General features: G+C 37.6%; 1 protein-coding gene and 1 long non-coding RNA gene across 3 annotated transcripts in view; one reads left to right on the forward strand and one right to left on the reverse strand.

Annotated features, from left to right (window-relative positions):
* Positions 1–6269: 6269 nt before the first annotated feature.
* LOC130253765 (uncharacterized) lies at positions 6270–17145 on the reverse strand. 2 transcript variants are annotated; one of them, XR_008840607.1, is made up of 5 exons: positions 17005–17145; positions 16696–16803; positions 15690–15881; positions 8619–8704; positions 6270–7190 (listed from the first exon to the last, which is right to left on the reverse strand). It is a non-coding gene; the product is annotated as an uncharacterized LOC130253765 (long non-coding RNA). The 2 variants fall into 2 exon arrangements; XR_008840606.1 differs by lacking the exon at positions 15690–15881.
* MIA2 (MIA SH3 domain ER export factor 2) overlaps positions 7488–17962 on the forward strand; it is a 35928-nt gene continuing 25453 nt past the window's right edge. Inside the window, exons 1-6 of the mRNA XM_056492643.1 lie at positions 7488–7808; positions 9269–9402; positions 10694–10780; positions 11094–12231; positions 15359–15571; positions 15720–15820. Of these exons, the coding sequence (XP_056348618.1) occupies positions 7694–7808; positions 9269–9402; positions 10694–10780; positions 11094–12231; positions 15359–15571; positions 15720–15820 (1788 nt within the window). The 5' untranslated portion in view covers positions 7488–7693. The remainder of the gene's footprint in view (positions 7809–9268; positions 9403–10693; positions 10781–11093; positions 12232–15358; positions 15572–15719; positions 15821–17962) is intronic.

Consider the following 17962-nt stretch of genomic DNA (forward strand, 5'->3'; position numbering starts at 1 on the left):
TATTTTTTTTAAATATCCTGTACTCATTAAGATCCTCTGTATATTTTAATAGGTAAACCTTTAAAGTAGATGTGATCATTTCTTCTGTATCATACACTTTTTTTTTTTGTAGAAATAAATGTGCATTTTAAATAAATTGAGATGTCTTGTTGACAATTAAATTCCCCTTTTTAGATTATATGTAGGAAGGCCGTATTGCAGGAAAAATAGAATTTTGCTTTTCCCCTCTATTCCTTGCAAGAATGGGAATTTTAAGACCTAGTAAAGCAAATAATCTCTCCAGTGCTAGGTAGGAAGGAAAAGTAATTACTTGAATCTATACTTTTTGTTTTCCTCTGTAACCGCAAGCTCTTAGTCAATTCTGTCTGTCCTCCAGTTTTATAAAAATTTCTTATCCATAGGCAAGCAGTGATTAAATGGGAATGTTAATACTGGACAAGGTAGCTCAAGTCAGTCTGGAAAACCACTCTTACCTGCTTTCTGCAGGTGCTTTGGTAGTATTTACATCTGTGTTTTAGATACAGTTAATCTGTTCAATGATGGTCCTTGTTTTGGTGGCCAGTGGAAGCAAGACCTCAGTTTGCTGGGGTTTCTGCTTCTTCCACAGCTTCTCAACCAGGATTCTTTTTCTTTTAGTTACAGACTAATTTTTGATCCCTTCATACCACTAGGAATAATTACATTGCAGTGTTGGAGTTACCTGGGACTACCTAATACTAATGTTGTGTGCGTGCAAGAATGCTTTCTGAATGTATTTAATAAAACTTAAGGTGGTAGTGTTATCTATGAAGGTGAATACTGTTTTTATATCATTTTGTATGGAAAACAATAACATCCGTTGCTTTGTTCTGTACATGTGCAAATAAATGTGGCTTTGTAGACTACTTATTCTCTCAATGCCTATGATCTTTTCTGTTAACAGGTGTATTACCTTAATCTTTCTTTTCCACATTTAAAGTATGAATTGTAATTGCAGGTGGCTGTACCTTACAAGTTCTGTATCCAAAATTATTCTTAAGGGCTTTAATTGTCTATTAACTGAGTATGAAACTGTGGTGCTATAATCCATGTTGTCTTGACAGGAAGAGAATTGTGTTATCTGATATGCCAAATCACAGACCAGGAAATCCTGGAAAGGTTTCAGTATGGAAGGACATGTAAGCTTGATTCAGTGTATGAAATGCCATATACACCCCATTTTTCTGTAAGGTAGTTGCCAAGTTCTAGGTTGGTGTTTGTTAGTTATTGTCTGAACTCAAGAATAGTGACAGATTTATGTGTTCTAAAATGCTGAAGGTCATGACTTCAAGAAATGCATCTAGTAAGGGATGGAGTGCAGCACGAATAGGCAGTGGGAAAACACAGGCTTTCCCTTTTTCGAGGAATTAAGAATCTTCAGTCCATTTGCTACTTCAGTATCCTATCTGCCTCTGCCTCTACAAAAGAGTAATTTTTATTCTTGTCAATAGTTTCCAACAATGTTTCCTTCCCTTCAGGGAAAGTTGTGGTTTAATGTGCTGCCTCTTTTGAAGGAAAAAAGTTCAAATGTCTTATTGAAGATGTTGAGTATTTTTTTTGGTAGAACATTTTTTTAATATTGAATAACTGAGTAAATGTTACTGTCTATATGTTTTGAATAATTTCAGGTTTCAAATTACCTTTGGAAGCCATTTTAGTTTTGTCAATTGATTACACTTACTTTGTAACATTGAATAATTTTAATGCTTCTTATTTTGAGCTTGTGTGATTCACTGCTGTAGTACATTTACTGCACAGGTTTAAATGGCTGGTACTGGAGTCAGCATGCAAATCTGACCACTGTTTCAGAGAAACATGTTAACAGGGTTTATGAAAACAACAGGATGGTGGGTCAGTGGTGGAGCTAAGGACTGGATTATGATGTTTCAGGTTATATTCACAGCAGCAGTGTATTTTTGAAAATACAGGAGCTTTGTTGCTGCATGCAAAGCTGGTGATGTAACTGATAGTTTAATTTTGTTAGAAGAAGCTTACCACCATTGTTAAGCAGTGGCATTAACTGTTAGCATTCCTACATCTAAGCAGTTCAGTGTAACATGAACATCAGTGTGTGATAACTGTGAAGTTTTCTAAAAGCTAAATATTCCAATCAACATTCCACTACAGAAATAGTGTAAGATGGTAGTGTACTATTAGCACCATAAAGCAGTAGTATTTCTAGTAATTGTTACATTTTCCTTCAAGGTTACCTCCTCTTATCCTAAAACAATATCAGAGATGTGGATAGCAATGAGACCATGAAAATACTTCAAGACTAAATTTGATGGAACAGTTTGTATTTTCTGAGCTTTTAGTGCAGATAGCAAAGGGGTAGGAAATGGTTGAAACATTTTCTTATCCCTTCCCCACAATGGTGAGTGGAGATTGTTCTCTTTTCACTCAAGTAAAGTGGACAAAGGAACAATAGTTCTTCCCTTTTTCTAAGAATGAAGGAGAGATGCTTTATGTGAGTAGGGAATATACCATGTATGCTCTATGCCTGTCTTCTGACTGTTTCCATCACATGGTCCCTTCTAGCTTTAAGTATAATTTAAGAAGGCAGTTGGTGGTTTGGTTTTTCTGGAAACTTTACACTATGCACTGACTCTATACCATTACTTGTTGGTTTTTTCTTCAGTCTTGATTCACAGACAAGCTGGAATTCTCCAAGAATGTGTTTTTTTCCACAAGGTTCCACTTTGAGTTCTTGTCAGAGTAGATGTTATACAGATTGTTCATTGAGTATAAGCTGAAACCTGACTGGATAAAAGGCATACCTCTTCAAATTTCTGTTGTCTCTGTGCTTGGAAAGACAAGCTTCTTTATATTTTATTCAAAGGAAACATGAAGATAATTTTTCTGCAGACAGTAGGTATTAGAGAACTGAACAACACCCCTCCAACAAAATTCATTTCAAAACCAGTAAATTCACAAATAGATTTCTGGAACATCTTTGATTTCTCAGGAAAGTAATGGTCTTGTGATTAGGTCCCAGAAATAAGATTCAGGTTCAGCTGCTGATTTTATAGCAATTACTGTGGTACAACAGGGTAAAAATTAATTTAATGTATGTCCAATATCTTCAAAATGAGTTTGCCTGGTAAAAGAAGAATTTCTCTGAAACTACATGTATTTATAATGGGATCAAATGCTGCAGCAGTGGTGCATTAGTAATATATAGAGATCTGTGTTATGGAGGGTATTCTGTCTTGGGTTTTTTTCTCCTAGTTCAGGGAGTTTTTATTATGTGAGAGTATTCTATTATATGGCAAAATGTGAGGTGTTCAAAGCTTGGAAATGTGTTTTCAAGATTCAAAGTAATAAAGGTGATAACTTCCATGTTTTTTGGCAATGCACTGTCGTCATGTTTTTAACTGTTCTTATAATAGAGAAGCATTAGTGGCTTGTTCTTGCTACTTGTTATCCTGGTTGAAAAAATTGATTTAGGTCTAGGTGATGAATGACTGTTACTTACTTAGATTTGTCTAGCTGGAAAAGTGAATTAGTGTTACTTTACTTCCTTTGACTTATTTCTTAAAAAATACTTGTTTAAAGAAACCAAATTTTGCTGGCATGGCATTTGATTCAATGCAAAAATCAATTTTTTATTTTCATCCAAACATCTGAAGTCAATAAAACTATATTGTTAAAAGTCTTTACTCATAGACTATATTCTTCCACATATTGTGCAATATTCTATACTGTGAAACTCTGTATTGTGTGTGGAGCCCTTTGGTGCTATCAAACAGTATAGCCAAAGCTGTAGGGTCTGTTCTTATTATGAAATGGATATTAGAAGAACTTCTACAAACTTCTGATATGCTTTGATCTTTGTTATCAATGCAGATACTGAATAGTCTATGAAATGCAATATCTTCACTTCTAAAAGCCATGTCTTAAAAGAGCCATCCAGTGTGCCATACTACTCAGATGATTTCAATTACTTCTGATCCTTCTTTGAATTCTAGAATGCTTCAAGAAGTCTTTCTACGTCAGTAGAAACAATTACTAAGGTGTCATTGCAAATAAAAATAGTTCCATTCTAATGTAAGTTATTGGAAATAGATATTTTTCATTATTGTTTGTCTTTGCATGTGCAATAGTACTCACATTCATTGCTTCAGCTCTGCAGAACAGAAATTAACTGAAGTCTCACTCTATCTGCTGTAAAGCTTTCAACTTTGTCCTTTGGAATGTAGCTATAATAAACTCCATTAATCTTTTACTTCAGTTCAAAGGTGATTTGAAGTCATGCTTGATGGCCTATGCTATGTATAGAATTTGCACCCAAAGGAAAAGATATTTGGTATGAAGATGATTTATTATTGAAGTTTCTAGAGGAACTAATAATATAGAACAGAGATCAGAGCAGTGTTTGTCAGCATTTAAGCCTTGAAAAATGCTTGTAGAGACTAAATAACACAATTAGCAGAATGCTCAGAATAACTTGAAAATTTCAAATGCAGTTTTAACTGAGTAGCTGAGATTTTACCTCCCTGTAAAGGCTTGGACTAGGTTTGGTATATATATGAAACTGAAGTCAGTGCCATTTTCAGAGCTATTTTTACAAGTACTGTAAATTGTGCAAACATCAAGATGTGGGTCTGATTGTTCTCCCCCACAAACCTGCTTAAGTATGTAAATTTAGATGTCAGAATACCTCACTTTTCCATTTTTAGGTGAATGGGCTCCATATTGCCAGGCTCAAAAAGTTAGCCATTCTAGGCCCACTGTTGGGTTTTGTCCCATGTATTATGGTTAGTGTGCAATACTATAAAAGACTTCTGACCAGTTGGATAAAACTGTCCTTTTTTTTTTTTTTTTCTGTTTTTAAATTTTTTTTCATTTGTACAACATTTAGTAGATAGAGAGTCCTTCCAATACAAATTACTTGTATATCCCTTCTCACCAATCTATTATATAGATACTTGGGAATGAAAAAAAAAATGGGGCAGCATTAAAGTTAGTCAGGAGTGACAGGGGTGCTGATCTGCAGTGTATTCCTTGGTGCTCTCCTGTGGATTACCTAACAGCAGAGACAGCTGCTGTAGCAGGTCATAGGATAGGCTGCCTGACCATCAGGTCATGTGGCAAAGGAAGGGGCCAAAGTGTTAGATTGCAAGTGGGGGACATGTCATCTCTGTGAAGATTTTGTTTGCAGGCCACTGCTGGTTAAGGTGACCCTGGCTCACTCTGTGCCCTTTTTTGCTGGCTCTGTAGATCAGCACCAGTGTCTGGCAGGTTTTAGTTGAGGAAGGGGAAACTATTCTGCAAGTAGGATACAGCTTAGGTTTGTGGAAAGAGAATACAGTGACCTCTGCATGAGTCATTCAGGACTGAAGGAGGGACAGGCTTACTAGGAACTATAAGACTGCAAAGATCAGGCTGGGAAGGAATGCAGATTCTTGGGTACTATCAAGAAGGCAGGGAGAAGAGGCTCTCTCACACAGGACCATGGGAAAGGAAAAGTGAAGCTTTTTTTAATAGGTTAGTAAGATATATTGTGTTTAGATCACCAAAGAAGTGTGGGACGATACGAAAACTTCAAAGACTGCTTCTGATGCAAACAAAGAAGATGGAGACTTTTTTTTTACAAGTAGTCACATATAAAAGACAATGAGTACAAAATTCAGGGGATTCTGATTAGACAGAAGAGGAAAATATTTCACAGTGAGAGCAATTGGCCATTGGAAGAATCTTCCCACAAAGTGGCAGATGCCCAAAAGTTTTGACACTCTAAGATTCATGTGGACCATCTTGTTTAGACCATGCTTTTACCAAGAAAAGTTGGACCAGATAAACCTTAAGGCCACCCCCAATGCAGTATTCTGATTCCCTGCAGGTTTTCATTTATAGCAAAACTTCATGCCCCTATAGCTATTGTACATCTCCCTGCATATTTACTACTTTAAAGCACAAAATATTTGAGAAAAATTATTTATAACTACATATTGGATAGTAAGTTGCTAAGGAACAGGGAATTCTTTAAAAAGCAGGCATGTCATTTGCTTAGCTTTGCTCTATTGCTCTGTGATATGCGATGTAGAGATAACATATGGATTTTCTAGTTGTTTTATAAGCCTGAAAACTGCCAGGCACCTTTAGGACTTTAGAGCCAAGTAAGCATTCCCCATGCTGAAAGACAGATTATACTTAGATCTAGTGCATAAGAAAGCTCCAAAAGAATATGTGGAAAACATTTCTGTTCTAGGTTCCCAATGACCAGCTATAAATTATCTAAAACATATCAGTGCACAGAAAAAAATCATTTATTAAAGAAACAAAATAAAGCTAGAACACTGTCAGTAGCAAGGTTAGCATTCAATGTAGATCAATATAAGCATAAAAGTGATAATTCATCTATTGTGTTAAGGGTATAGAGATTGACAGAAAATAACACACCCTGCATTCCAGCTGGACCTTAGAGATCAGAGGGTCTGAATGTGGCTGGGCTTGATATATGATTATAATCAATTTGGCACTAGAGGTCTGGTTGTGTTCAGTAAGAACTTTGACAATCACAGATTCACAAATAGTGCAATATACCAATCCAAAACTACAGGTCAAGCTGTGCTCAGTGAGAACCTTCACTGTCCCAGATTCACAACATAGCACACATAGTTTGGTTTATTGAAACAACAGAAACACAGACTTGGAACTGCTGTTGATAAACAGCACTAGATGCAACTGAGCTCTAATGATAACAATAATATTGTGTTAGCCTGGGTAATAACAATAATCCTATGCAGAAGCTTACCAAGCAGGAATCCCTGCTTGTAAAGAGAGGAAAGTAACCCACCAACTCCAAGATTTTTGGGTCTTTCACTAAGTACATGAAAATTCTATCCAGCTGATATACAGCCCCATCTCATTCTCCTCCTCCTTCTTTACATGTAGAATAATCTAGGTGGAGGATTAAGTTACACAGTCATATATGTGGTAGCACGTATTTCAATAATCTTATTAGCATACTCAGGTTCCTTTATATTTAAATATTTAAACCCTTACTCAGGAGAAAGTTGCTTTTTTGGCCATGGTGTCCTTCAAAGGTCTAGTCATATGACTTTGTTCTGTTCAGTTCTTCAGAGCCAAAACAGGACCATTCTATCTCCACAGGGCTTCCTCCTTCGGCCCACTCATCCTTTGTTGACGTCAGCTATGCAGAACTCCATCTGCAGAGATAATGTAGAAGGAATGTGGTGTAGGCTGTAGATAGTAGGCTGTCTTAGCCCTTGCCAGGCTTCTTGGTCATCACACTACACCATCTTAAAATCCAGTGAAAAAGGTACATTGAAAATGCATTCATAATCCAAAACTAATCCCAATACAACTGCTGTTGAATTTCCCCAGGCACAATCTTCTACAGACTCAGTACAGACGAATCTATCTGATAGTGGCTAAATTTTGATTTGACCAGAACTACTTCCTTTGTATTCAAAACATCAGCCTAGCTATCAGAACATAGTTAATTATTAATGCATGTGTACAATCAGGACACCTGACTCTGCAGATTGTTTGCAGGTTAGCATAGTGTACTTCTGTTTAAGCAGATAAGAGAAGGAAAACAGGATTGAAAGTTTACTTGCAATGTTTTGTTAGGCTAAGAAAAATGTAGAATATTCTTGCACATCAATGCAGTTTCTACAGTTTCAGTGCAATCTGGATTTAATCTAAAATGCCAAGGATCCTGGATCAGAGAATTCTGTTGTTAGTAATTTCATTTTCAGCAACTCTGCAGAGTACAAAGGTACTTTCAAAATGGAAGAAGTGTGGTGACCTGGAATGTGAGAGTAAGTAAAAATTTGGTTTTTTTCAAAGGGAATCTGTGGTGTATATGCAGCTATTAGGAATTATAATGTCAAAATTAGCAATGAACAGATGGAAAATCAGTAGCCACAGCAAATGTTTGGTGTTAATATGCTAAGTTTAAGAGAAATAGGCTTAAACTTATAAAACAAAAAGTGAAAAAAAAAAAGACTTGCTGGATTGTTGTGTAAGGTGTGTGATCAAAGTTCAGTAAAAATACTTGTGAATAGCTAGTTTTCCCCAGGTGTCCCCAAAATGGGCAGTATAAAACAGCTTTAAAGTATTTTTAACTCGTTCTTTACAGATACAAAATAAATTAAACAAAATATAAATAAAATTAAAATGGTAGGTTATAAACTGAGAAAGAAGACTCTTTATCATGTGTTTATAATACATTCATAGCCCATTCTGCAGAACCCTTGGGTTTTTTTCTACTGAGGCAAACTGGTTTGGGATTTCTTTTGTAATCCTTACAAAACACTTGGTTAATATTTCCTCTATACTTTTTCTTCTTTAATATGAAGGAACTAGTTTTGTGTTTCTCAAAGGTAAATAACTCTGCAGGAGGCAGAGCCACAGAATCACAAGTGGGCAAAGGATGCCCCATTTATTATCCACTGATTACCATTGTGAAACCTGTCATAATCATAGTTGAAACTGTAGCCTGTTTCTATTGGTTTGAAAGACTTAAGTGTTGGATTTTCAATGTATTTTCAATCTTCCCCTTCCCCTGAAGTGGAAGAGACCTTAGATTTCCTCTGATGATGGATTTCTATTTTCTTGTGGAGCCATACCAAGTTCAGTATGTTCTGGATGCTGTCTTTGTGGAACAGCGTGGGAAATGGGCTCCAAACTGACCAGAGCACATCAGTAGTGGTTTCTGTGGGGAGACAGGGGTGGAGAAAAAGAAAACTTAAAATAATTCAAACTGAATTGGAAACTTTTATTTTAACATGTTTCAGGTTAATATTCCTAAAATTTATGTAATTTCATCATAAGTGTATTCAAAATAGAAAACAAAATCCCTGAAATAATTACTAGATTTCACTTAGAATTTCTAAAATATAAGATTATAAATATGCCTGGAAAATACTTTTTAGCTGTTTAGATCTACTTTAGTAACTGAATTTGTTAATCCTGCATACATCCTTTCAATTTAAGCATTGAAACCTCGGCTAAAGGAGCACTGGAAAATGTCCATACAGGACAAGAGCTTTTCCCCTTGATGTCCGCAGTACATAGGAAAGAAAACAAGACTGGGCTGCTTTTTGCATTAGCTGGTTTCCACTTAATGATACAAATGGATAAGTATAATAATAAAGCACATATATTAAAATGCTTGCTACTGCAACTCATCAGAATTTAATATATATCAGATCTCTCCAGTAATCTGACTTCAGGCAAAGTGAATGCTGTATTTATTTATTTCCATTTATTATTCCAGAGGCAATGAGCAGAGTTCAAGCCATTACCGACTACTTAGGGCCTGATTGCCGGTATCTTAACTTCAAAGCAGGGGAGGAGATCATTGTGTACTCCAAACTTTCACGGGAAAATGAAAACTTGTGGACAGGAAGTGTAAGTACTTCAGTCTGAAAGACTCTCCCAATAAATATTTTACATATAGTAATAGCATAACAACCACAGTCTACTTGCTTCTAAGGATCTTCTCTCTCTTTTAGAATATTAACCAGTCATGATAATACAGTATTTGGGAGATGGGTCATTGTTACTATCTTTATACAGAAAGAGAAAATCAAATCTTGGCAACGATCACTCATAGAGAAACAAAGTCAAGATCAGAATAAAGTTTTCTGTTTTTTTCATGTTATCATTTGGCTGTAATTATTTAATCTGGTTCCCTTGGAAACACTCAGATCTATCAGGTTAGGTTCCCACATACAGGTCTGTGGGTAAGATATCCAGTATTGGTACCTGACTTCACAGTTCTGCTGCTTAAGGAAAGCTCCCAGAGAAGTTATAATGCACATTCAATGACTTGGAACAAGTGACAATGAAGTTAGAACAGTCATTTAAGAAGGAATGGATTTATTGATCCAAATCAAGTTTTACTGCTAGTAAAACTGTGTAAGTGCTTCAAAACTACAAGACATTAGTAAAATTTTTGGGTGGGTTTTTTCCCCTGTAAATAATCTGTCACATTTATTGTTTAACAGTGAAATTCTGTCTTCCTTTTCTTTTTTATAACCAAGAGTATCTTTGCAGGCACCTCACTATTCCTTGCTTTCCATGATATATCCCTCCATTTGGATATATCCAAAACCATACCTTCAATGGTTTGATGTAAACACAGCAGTGGTTTCCTAGCCTGAGACTTGATTCTTCTTATTATCATTATTATCATTAATTTATTTTCTGTATTGTAGCCATCTTTGTTGTAATTTTCTCTTGAGCTGCAGCCAGTCTCATATCTGAATTGCACATCCTACTTTTCTTGTAACTTAATATGGGTCATTAGTTATCAAGGCATGACATTTTTCCCATTTGAGACAATGGGAAATTTGCAGCCAATTTTAGTAGGAGCTGGCTGCAACCATCAGTGCACACAGCAATGTCTTCAGATGAAGCAGTTTTAAGGCTACTGCTTTGGTAGTGCACAAACTCATGTTCCTAAAAATAATACAGGATATAATACTATGGAGTAATATACTTCCCCTTGCTTTCTGAAATGGCAAGGGCAACACTTGTGAAGGAAAAATAAACCAATCTTTTGACAAAACAGAATTAAGGAGATAGGGGGCTGTTCTGTAAACTTATTGTTCATCCATACTTTTCCAGCACATATGCAAGTACCTAACATATATATCACTGAACTTTAAATGTCTTATTAGTTTTATATCTTTTACAGAAAGGAAAGGATTTTGGATATTTCCCAAGAGATGCTGTTAAGGTTGAGGAAATTTTAATTGGAGAAGAAGTTGAAGTGCTCACTAAGGTAAATCAATCACCAGATTTTCCAATGTAGTTTTCAACAACTGGAAATCTAACATTCAGTTAGAAATTCAACTGTTGATGGATATTTTATTTTACATTATTCAAAACGTGTTTTTATAATTGTTCCATTTGCACATTTATTGTTCTCTAAAATAATTTCTGTATAGAGATATAGAACCTTTAGGAATAATATAATTAATTACAATTTTTGTGTAAAGTTATAACAGAAAGAATGACAATAATTTTGCTGTGCTAGACAGTGATATAGAAAATTACACATTAAAATTTTTTAAAAGTTAATATTATTCTTTTAGGAAACTGATTTCCTTTGTCTTCATGAAGATAAGTACACTTTTGAAAATGAAGATAACACATATGATCACAGCAAAGAAAGTGAATATTCATTGTCTGATGTAGACTCAAAGCTGCATGAAAATGAACTCTTACAATATACAAGAGACCCCATACAAAATGAAGAAAGAACTGAACCAGTTTCTGAAAATGACTCTGAGGAAGCTCACATTCAGGAATCTGTAAACCAAAAGTTGGTTATAAAAGATGATACTGAAGAGCCACAAATGCAAAACAGTATCCCAGTAGAACCTGTTCAAACTCAGTCTAGCTGGATTTCAGGATGGTTCACCACAGAAAGTGAAAATTATGAAGAGCCCTTAAAAGTTGTTAATGAGTCTTCAGAGGCAAATAAATACGAAGGCAGAAAAACAGAGGAGACAGATGAAAACGATTTACAGGAGCCAAATGATAAGGAAGAACAAGAATCCTCCACATCTGGTTGGTTTCAAGGTGGACTGACAAGCTTTCTGTATTTCGGTGAAGAGAATGAAGAGGTTCTTTTGGCATCAGAAAAAAATGATCCACAAAACCATGATGTGTCTGGTGTGCCTGAGCATTCTAGTACTGAACAAGAAACAACAGTCATCAATGTATTGTCAGAAGAAGAAAATACTGAAAGCCAAGAATCCGAATCAAATTGGTTTAATTTGGGTTTAAGTGATGTTCTTGGTTTTGGGCATGCTGAGGAAGCAACAATTACTACAGAGGACCAGAGAAGCAGAGGAACAACAGATCAAGCAAATAGAAATGAGGAAGATGAGCCTTTAGACCAGAAAGAATTACATATGGACAAAGAATCAGAGGAAATAGTTAATGAGATAACAGATGAAGAAAATGAGAATTATGCACAAAAAACAACAAATTCAAACAGTAACAGGCCAGATCCTGGGGAGATACCAGCAAGTGAACATACTCTTAATAACACCAAAAACACCTCAAGTAGCACAGAATCATCTCTTAATATACTAACATGTGACAAAGAGAAGCCAATTGAACCTTACAGTTCAGAAGAAAACTTGGTATTAGAAAACCAGCTGCTGAGAAACACTGATGATGAAAAGAAAAATCAGGAATCAGAAAGCAGACGTGGTCAATCAGGTTGGTATACAAATATCTATAATAGTTTTATTAATTATAATATGGACAAACATGATAATCAACAGGAACATGAATCAATTGCATCAAATTTCTTGTCCTCATGACTCCCTCTGAATTGTGATCATTCAGACATAAAAAATACAGGACAAAAGTCTGAAATATCAGAAGAACAAAACCATCACTTCTCTTTTAGTCAGTCTGTGGATACACTGAAGTTTCTGGGTTCAACAGCCAAAGAAAGGCAAGTGCAGCATTATGGAGAACTACCAGGAACTGCAAATAATCATCTGGCCATCAAGAAGACCACATGTGACAGTGAAGCGAGTCTTAGTCTAGAAACACCTAAGACAAACTAGTCAAAGGTTATGGTGCAGAAAAAAAAAAAATCAGCATCCAAAAGCCATTTCAAAATGGATAGTACTGTAAAAGATTAAATTCACAAATCAGAGAATAAAAGTGTCTCACGGGGTTTTTATGAAAACAACATAAAATACTTCAGTCAGGACATTTTTAATGATGAACATCGTCAGAAATCTAGGGAGTCCCAAGAACTGACTCCAGACCAGTCTTTCTCCCCTCACCTCTCATTAAATGGCCTCAGTTTAACAGGTACTAAAACTTCCAAAGAAACTGGCCATCTGGAAGAATATGGAGTTTCAGAATGGAAGGTAAAAACTGCTAGCTGAGAAGAACTAAGCTAAGACAGACCTTGGTAAGCCTTGATAAAATACCACAGGGAAAGGAAACTGAAGGCACTGCAAATCAGAAAGCTAAACATAGCATATCAGGTAACATTAATGCAAATATCTCTAAAGAGAATAATCTTTCCTTGTCAGCTGGCAGTGCAAAGTAACAAACAGGGCAGTGGAGAAAAAAGAAAATCTACCAAATGAGTAGAAGATTGGACAACTCTTGATGGTCTTGTTCATGGCTTGTCAGAGAGAAGCAATAAACTGAACAAATTCCTATAAATGTGCAATATCACCAGGAAGGTGGAAGAGAACTACAATGGGAATATTAATGTTCCCAGCATAGCTTCTAGTACCAGAGAATGGACAGTCTTCATCTAGATCTCAGAAAGAAATATAAAAATCATCTGTGATACAATAAACCAAAATACTAATTTGCATCCTCAGATTTAGGCCAATCAGTTCAAACCACTAAGACAGTGCAAGATACAAAAGCATAGAAAATTAATCTGAGTTTTGAAAGACATACTACTTCAAAAGACAAAGTAATACCAGTCTTCAGCTGATTTCATGTCCAAAAAAGCATTTATAAAGAAAATTTACTGAGAATAAAAGCAACTGTCATGTGATATGAGTCTGACCAAGTATAAACTTTTACCCTTCGAGCTCTCTAAAACAGAAGACATTTTAAAGAAAAAAAATAGACAGCTAGTATCTTCTAAAGTCATTTAACTAGAAAGCCAGACTGCTATTAAAAAAAACTGGATTAATTAAATCCTGGCAACCTGGGATTGCTCATAAACCTGGCTGACACGAGTAGATGTTGAAAAAAAAGATACGGTTGTAACTGAAAGGATGAATAATGCTGAGCAACCAATCGCTGCTACGAAAACTAGTTAGGAGAAGAAAAAAAAAAAAGATTCTGGAAATAAGAGTCAAAATCCAGAAATACAAATAATAGCAACTATATTTTAACAAAAAGGATTTCAGAAGTACTTTTATGAGACCATCAGGGTTCTTTGCAAATATATTTAGTAAAACTAACATTTAAGCCTGTCAAAAAAAGTCTAAGCATGTTTGGTTCAAAAACCCAAATGAAAATAGAAGTGAAATTAGGACTAGTACACTTGAATACTGCACAGAGGAGAGGAAGTTGAAAGGAATCTGAACAATGTATGATAACATTAAATATAGAGAAGGTGCAGAAAAAACCCCAGGAAAATAGCGTATGATAAACAGATTTACCAAACCCATTAACTACATTTCAACAATTTTATTTAAATTAAAACAAGATGTTAGAGTACATCTGTGATGGAAGCAAACTGCTGCAGCAGCACCAGCAATTTGAAAAGATTCATCGTGAAATTACAGCTTACTCCACTAAAGATAATGCTATGAGCAGGGAACAGGTCATTGTGTCTGCACAAAAGGGGCACAATTTGGACACTGAGCAGGGAAAATATACAGAAAAAAGGAATGTTCTTCTAGAGCTGCCAGGGCTTTTGTCTGCTATAACAATTAAGTGTGCTGCCCAAACTGCAGCTAAAGTTACTAGAGTCATGTTTCACTAACAGAGATTTAGCAAGAACAAAATATCCTTTGTTGGTAGAAAAAAATCCCCACAACAGATACAACACTGTCTCCTTCTGGTGATTTAAAATGAAGAGGCAGTGAGCCTAACTTATACCAATTAATGACTGATTTATGATATTTCAAGGATCTGATAATACAAGTTGAATTAATATAATGGTAACAGCTAAAGAGCAAATTACTCATCGTGCACTACTGGACTATTTTTGATGTGTATCTTTGGCCAGTACTGTCTTGAAGCATATTATTAAATTAAAAATTTGTAACGTTTTTTTCTTTGTGGGTAAGCACAGTGTGGGTTTTTTTTGCAAGCAGTATTTTATTGGCCTCAGGCAATTTACTCCAAGTCCCTAAAACTGAAGCAGCCAGGTGCCTTCAGTCATACTTCTGCATGAACATGCCTGTGGTTTTCTGCATTTTGCACAGAAGCTTGATATCTTGTGGGAATTTGTTAATCTTTAATCCTACATGGCATTTTTAACTGTTCTCCCTCTAAAGCTTACCCCACTTGTATTTGGATATAAGAAAGAAACCTACTAATCCTGACCAGGGAATCTACAAATTAACTATAAAAACCAAACATAATTTTTTTTCTGAACACTGATTTTTAATTACTTTACTACAACATTTTGCTTAAAGCTCTATCCTTCAAATTCTGAGATCATTATTTGTATAGTGTTTCTTAAATCATAAATCTGTAGCACATTTACCCTAATGTGATACTCTAGTGTTGGGCTTTAAGCTGAGGAAAAGAAAAATAAAAAATTAAAGTCTCTGTAGAGGTTAATAAATTACAAGAGTTGAAGTCTCTAAAAATAACCATGATTTCCTTTCACAATTATGTGCAGGTGTAGGCAGAAGAAAGCTACTAGAAGAAACACCAGAGAAGGAGCATGACATGTATGTAGCTATAGACAGTGAACATGACAGTGACCAAGATTCAGAAGCAACAGCCATTGCTTCAGTAAATTCTGAAACAAAAATGGACAGTTCAGGACCTGAATATGAAGCTGTCAGAAAGTCTTCCTCTGATGCCATCCAGAATTATGTTCCAAGTAATGGTAAGTGCTAAGTTTCTTAATTTTAAGGAAAACAGATTTGCAATCTTAAAGAAAAAGCAAAACAAGAAACAATGAAACCAGTTGGAATTATATGAAGTTGACAATAGTAATGTAAAACCTCTTGTTTTATTCCTTATGATCAAACCAGAAGGAGGCTGGATCCATCAGATACTTCAGTGCTTGAATGCTCTTGAGATCAGAGAAACCATAAAAACTGCATCGTCAGCAGTGATGATTATCGTCACAACGGTAAGAATTCCTTCTGTGCAAGTTTAAGCCAGATACAAAGTTATGTTCTGCAACAAAACTCCTAAAAAACAGGGGGGGAAAAAAAAAGAAAAAAGATAAAAAGTCCTATTAAATAAACCCTGTCCCTCCTTCCAGGGTTATCTGATGCCAAATGTGACAGAGTACAAGAAAATGTTAGGTCAGCTGCTCATCATGTGCCTCTTTGCAGTGCAGAATCTGATGAACTTAGGATGTGAGGATTTGGGGCTTTGTTTTGTGGAGGGTTTTTTAACAGCCAGAAAACACCTGAGTGGTGTTTTTAAATTTTTGTTTGGTTTTGTTTTTCTTTTTTTTTAATGAAACTAATAGCTCCCTCTAGTTCTCAGAACAGTACTCATCAAATTTGCTTGGACTTAAAAAAACTTGGGTTATGATGAGTAAAATAACCAGACAAGTTCTATTATTTTTAAAGAATACTTTCAAAGCCTTGATTCACAAATCCTCCCATCGTTCGTAATTGCATTAATGATAATTTTCTAAGCAAATATATAAAATAGAAAATGGGGTTATTATTGCTATGAGGGTGTCTTAAGCAACAAAAAGTAGTGCAGAGTGAAGGTGAACCTTAAGGGGCACAACTGCAAGAAACAACGCTGCCAGGGCACCGTGAGAAAAGGCAGATGTTGCTGCACAGTCTCCTCTAAATACAGTAGTGGCAGGTGAAGTGCCATATGGTAAACTTCACTTCGGTGCTTGGGTTGAACTTTGTTTAGACTGGGTAACTGAAGTTTAAGAACCAGGTAAATTTATTCCTGATTTCCAGCGTACGTGTATAGAATATGGTTAAATTGTAGTTTAGGATGACGAAAACTGAGGGGCAACTGACTGCAACTCACCGACAGCTCACTGCTACGGCCAAACTCGTTCTTATCCTGTTTGATACAGCCAAAAAGGCACTTCCACCTATCCTGGTCCCCTAGGTGCTTTGCAGGCAAGTCACCCACCTTGCGCGGTAAAAATCGTTAAAAAAAAAAAAAAAAGCAGTTAAAAACTAAAACCCGAACCAAACCAAATTAGCGTTAATCTTAGTGAGTGAGACGAAGAATCCTTTGCTATGTGGCATGGCATCTCCCCTTCCGCCCGGCAGGATCCCTTTCAGCACGGGCACTCGGCACTCGGCTCGGGCCCGCCCAGCCGGGACCCACCTGCCCGGCCCGGCCCTCCCCGCCCCGCCCCGCCGGGACGGGACACGCTCGGAGCGGGAGCCGGGCCTTGCCCGGGAGTTTTATTTCCGTGCCACCCGCGGCCGCCGGGCCCACATGGAGGCGGCCAGCGCCGCGCGGGAGGTGAGCTTCTCTGAGCGTAACTGCAGGGAGGAACACGGGCAGGTTGCGCGGGGTCACGTCCGTGCCGGGGGGCAGGGGCGGCACGGCGGGCGCACGCCGAGGGGAGCAGCTGCCGGTCTCTGCCGCCGGCGGTCCCCGTGCCCAGGGGCGGCTGTGCCGGCACAGGCCCGGAGCCGCCGGGGAACCGCGCCGGGCGGGCCCCGGCCGCTGCCACCTGTGCGGCGCCCCCCGCTCCCCGCCGCGGCAGTGGTTCGTGCCCGCCCCCCCGGCGGGCAGTGGTACGGGCCGGTTGTCAGGCGGCGGGCCGGAAGGGGCGCGCGCCGCCCGCGGGAAGATGGCGGCGGGCGGGCGCGGGGGGCCCGGGGCCGGCGGCGGCACCGGCAGCGGCAGCGGCACGGCCGGGCTGTGGCCGGGGCTGCGGGACAGCGCCCGGCGCTGCTGCGGGCTGGCCTGGGAAGGGCTGCGCTGGGTGAGTGCCGCGGGGCGCAGCCGAGGTCTTGCAGCGCTGATGCTGAGGGGCTCGGGCAGGGGAGAAATCAAAATACAGAATTAACTGCACAGTGCCATGTTCTTAAACACGGGTCGCGTGTAGTAAATTTGAGCTACAGGGAGCAAATCTTTGAGCAAACAGATCGGTTTACAAATGAAACGTGTGTCGAAGTGTTTAAAATGTGTTCAGTCACTGGTGTGTTCAGTATGTTATTTCAGCATGAGGTTGGTTGAACAGGTTTTTCTACCAAGCAAGTTTTCTACCAGACAATCTAGAAGCACTTACTACTATTGATTCTTCAGCAGTGAAAGCTGCGGGACAACTCAA

The sequence above is a fragment of the Oenanthe melanoleuca genome, chromosome 5 (assembly GCF_029582105.1).
Source record: "Oenanthe melanoleuca isolate GR-GAL-2019-014 chromosome 5, OMel1.0, whole genome shotgun sequence".
In the NCBI taxonomy this organism is placed as follows: Eukaryota; Metazoa; Chordata; class Aves; order Passeriformes; family Muscicapidae; genus Oenanthe; species Oenanthe melanoleuca.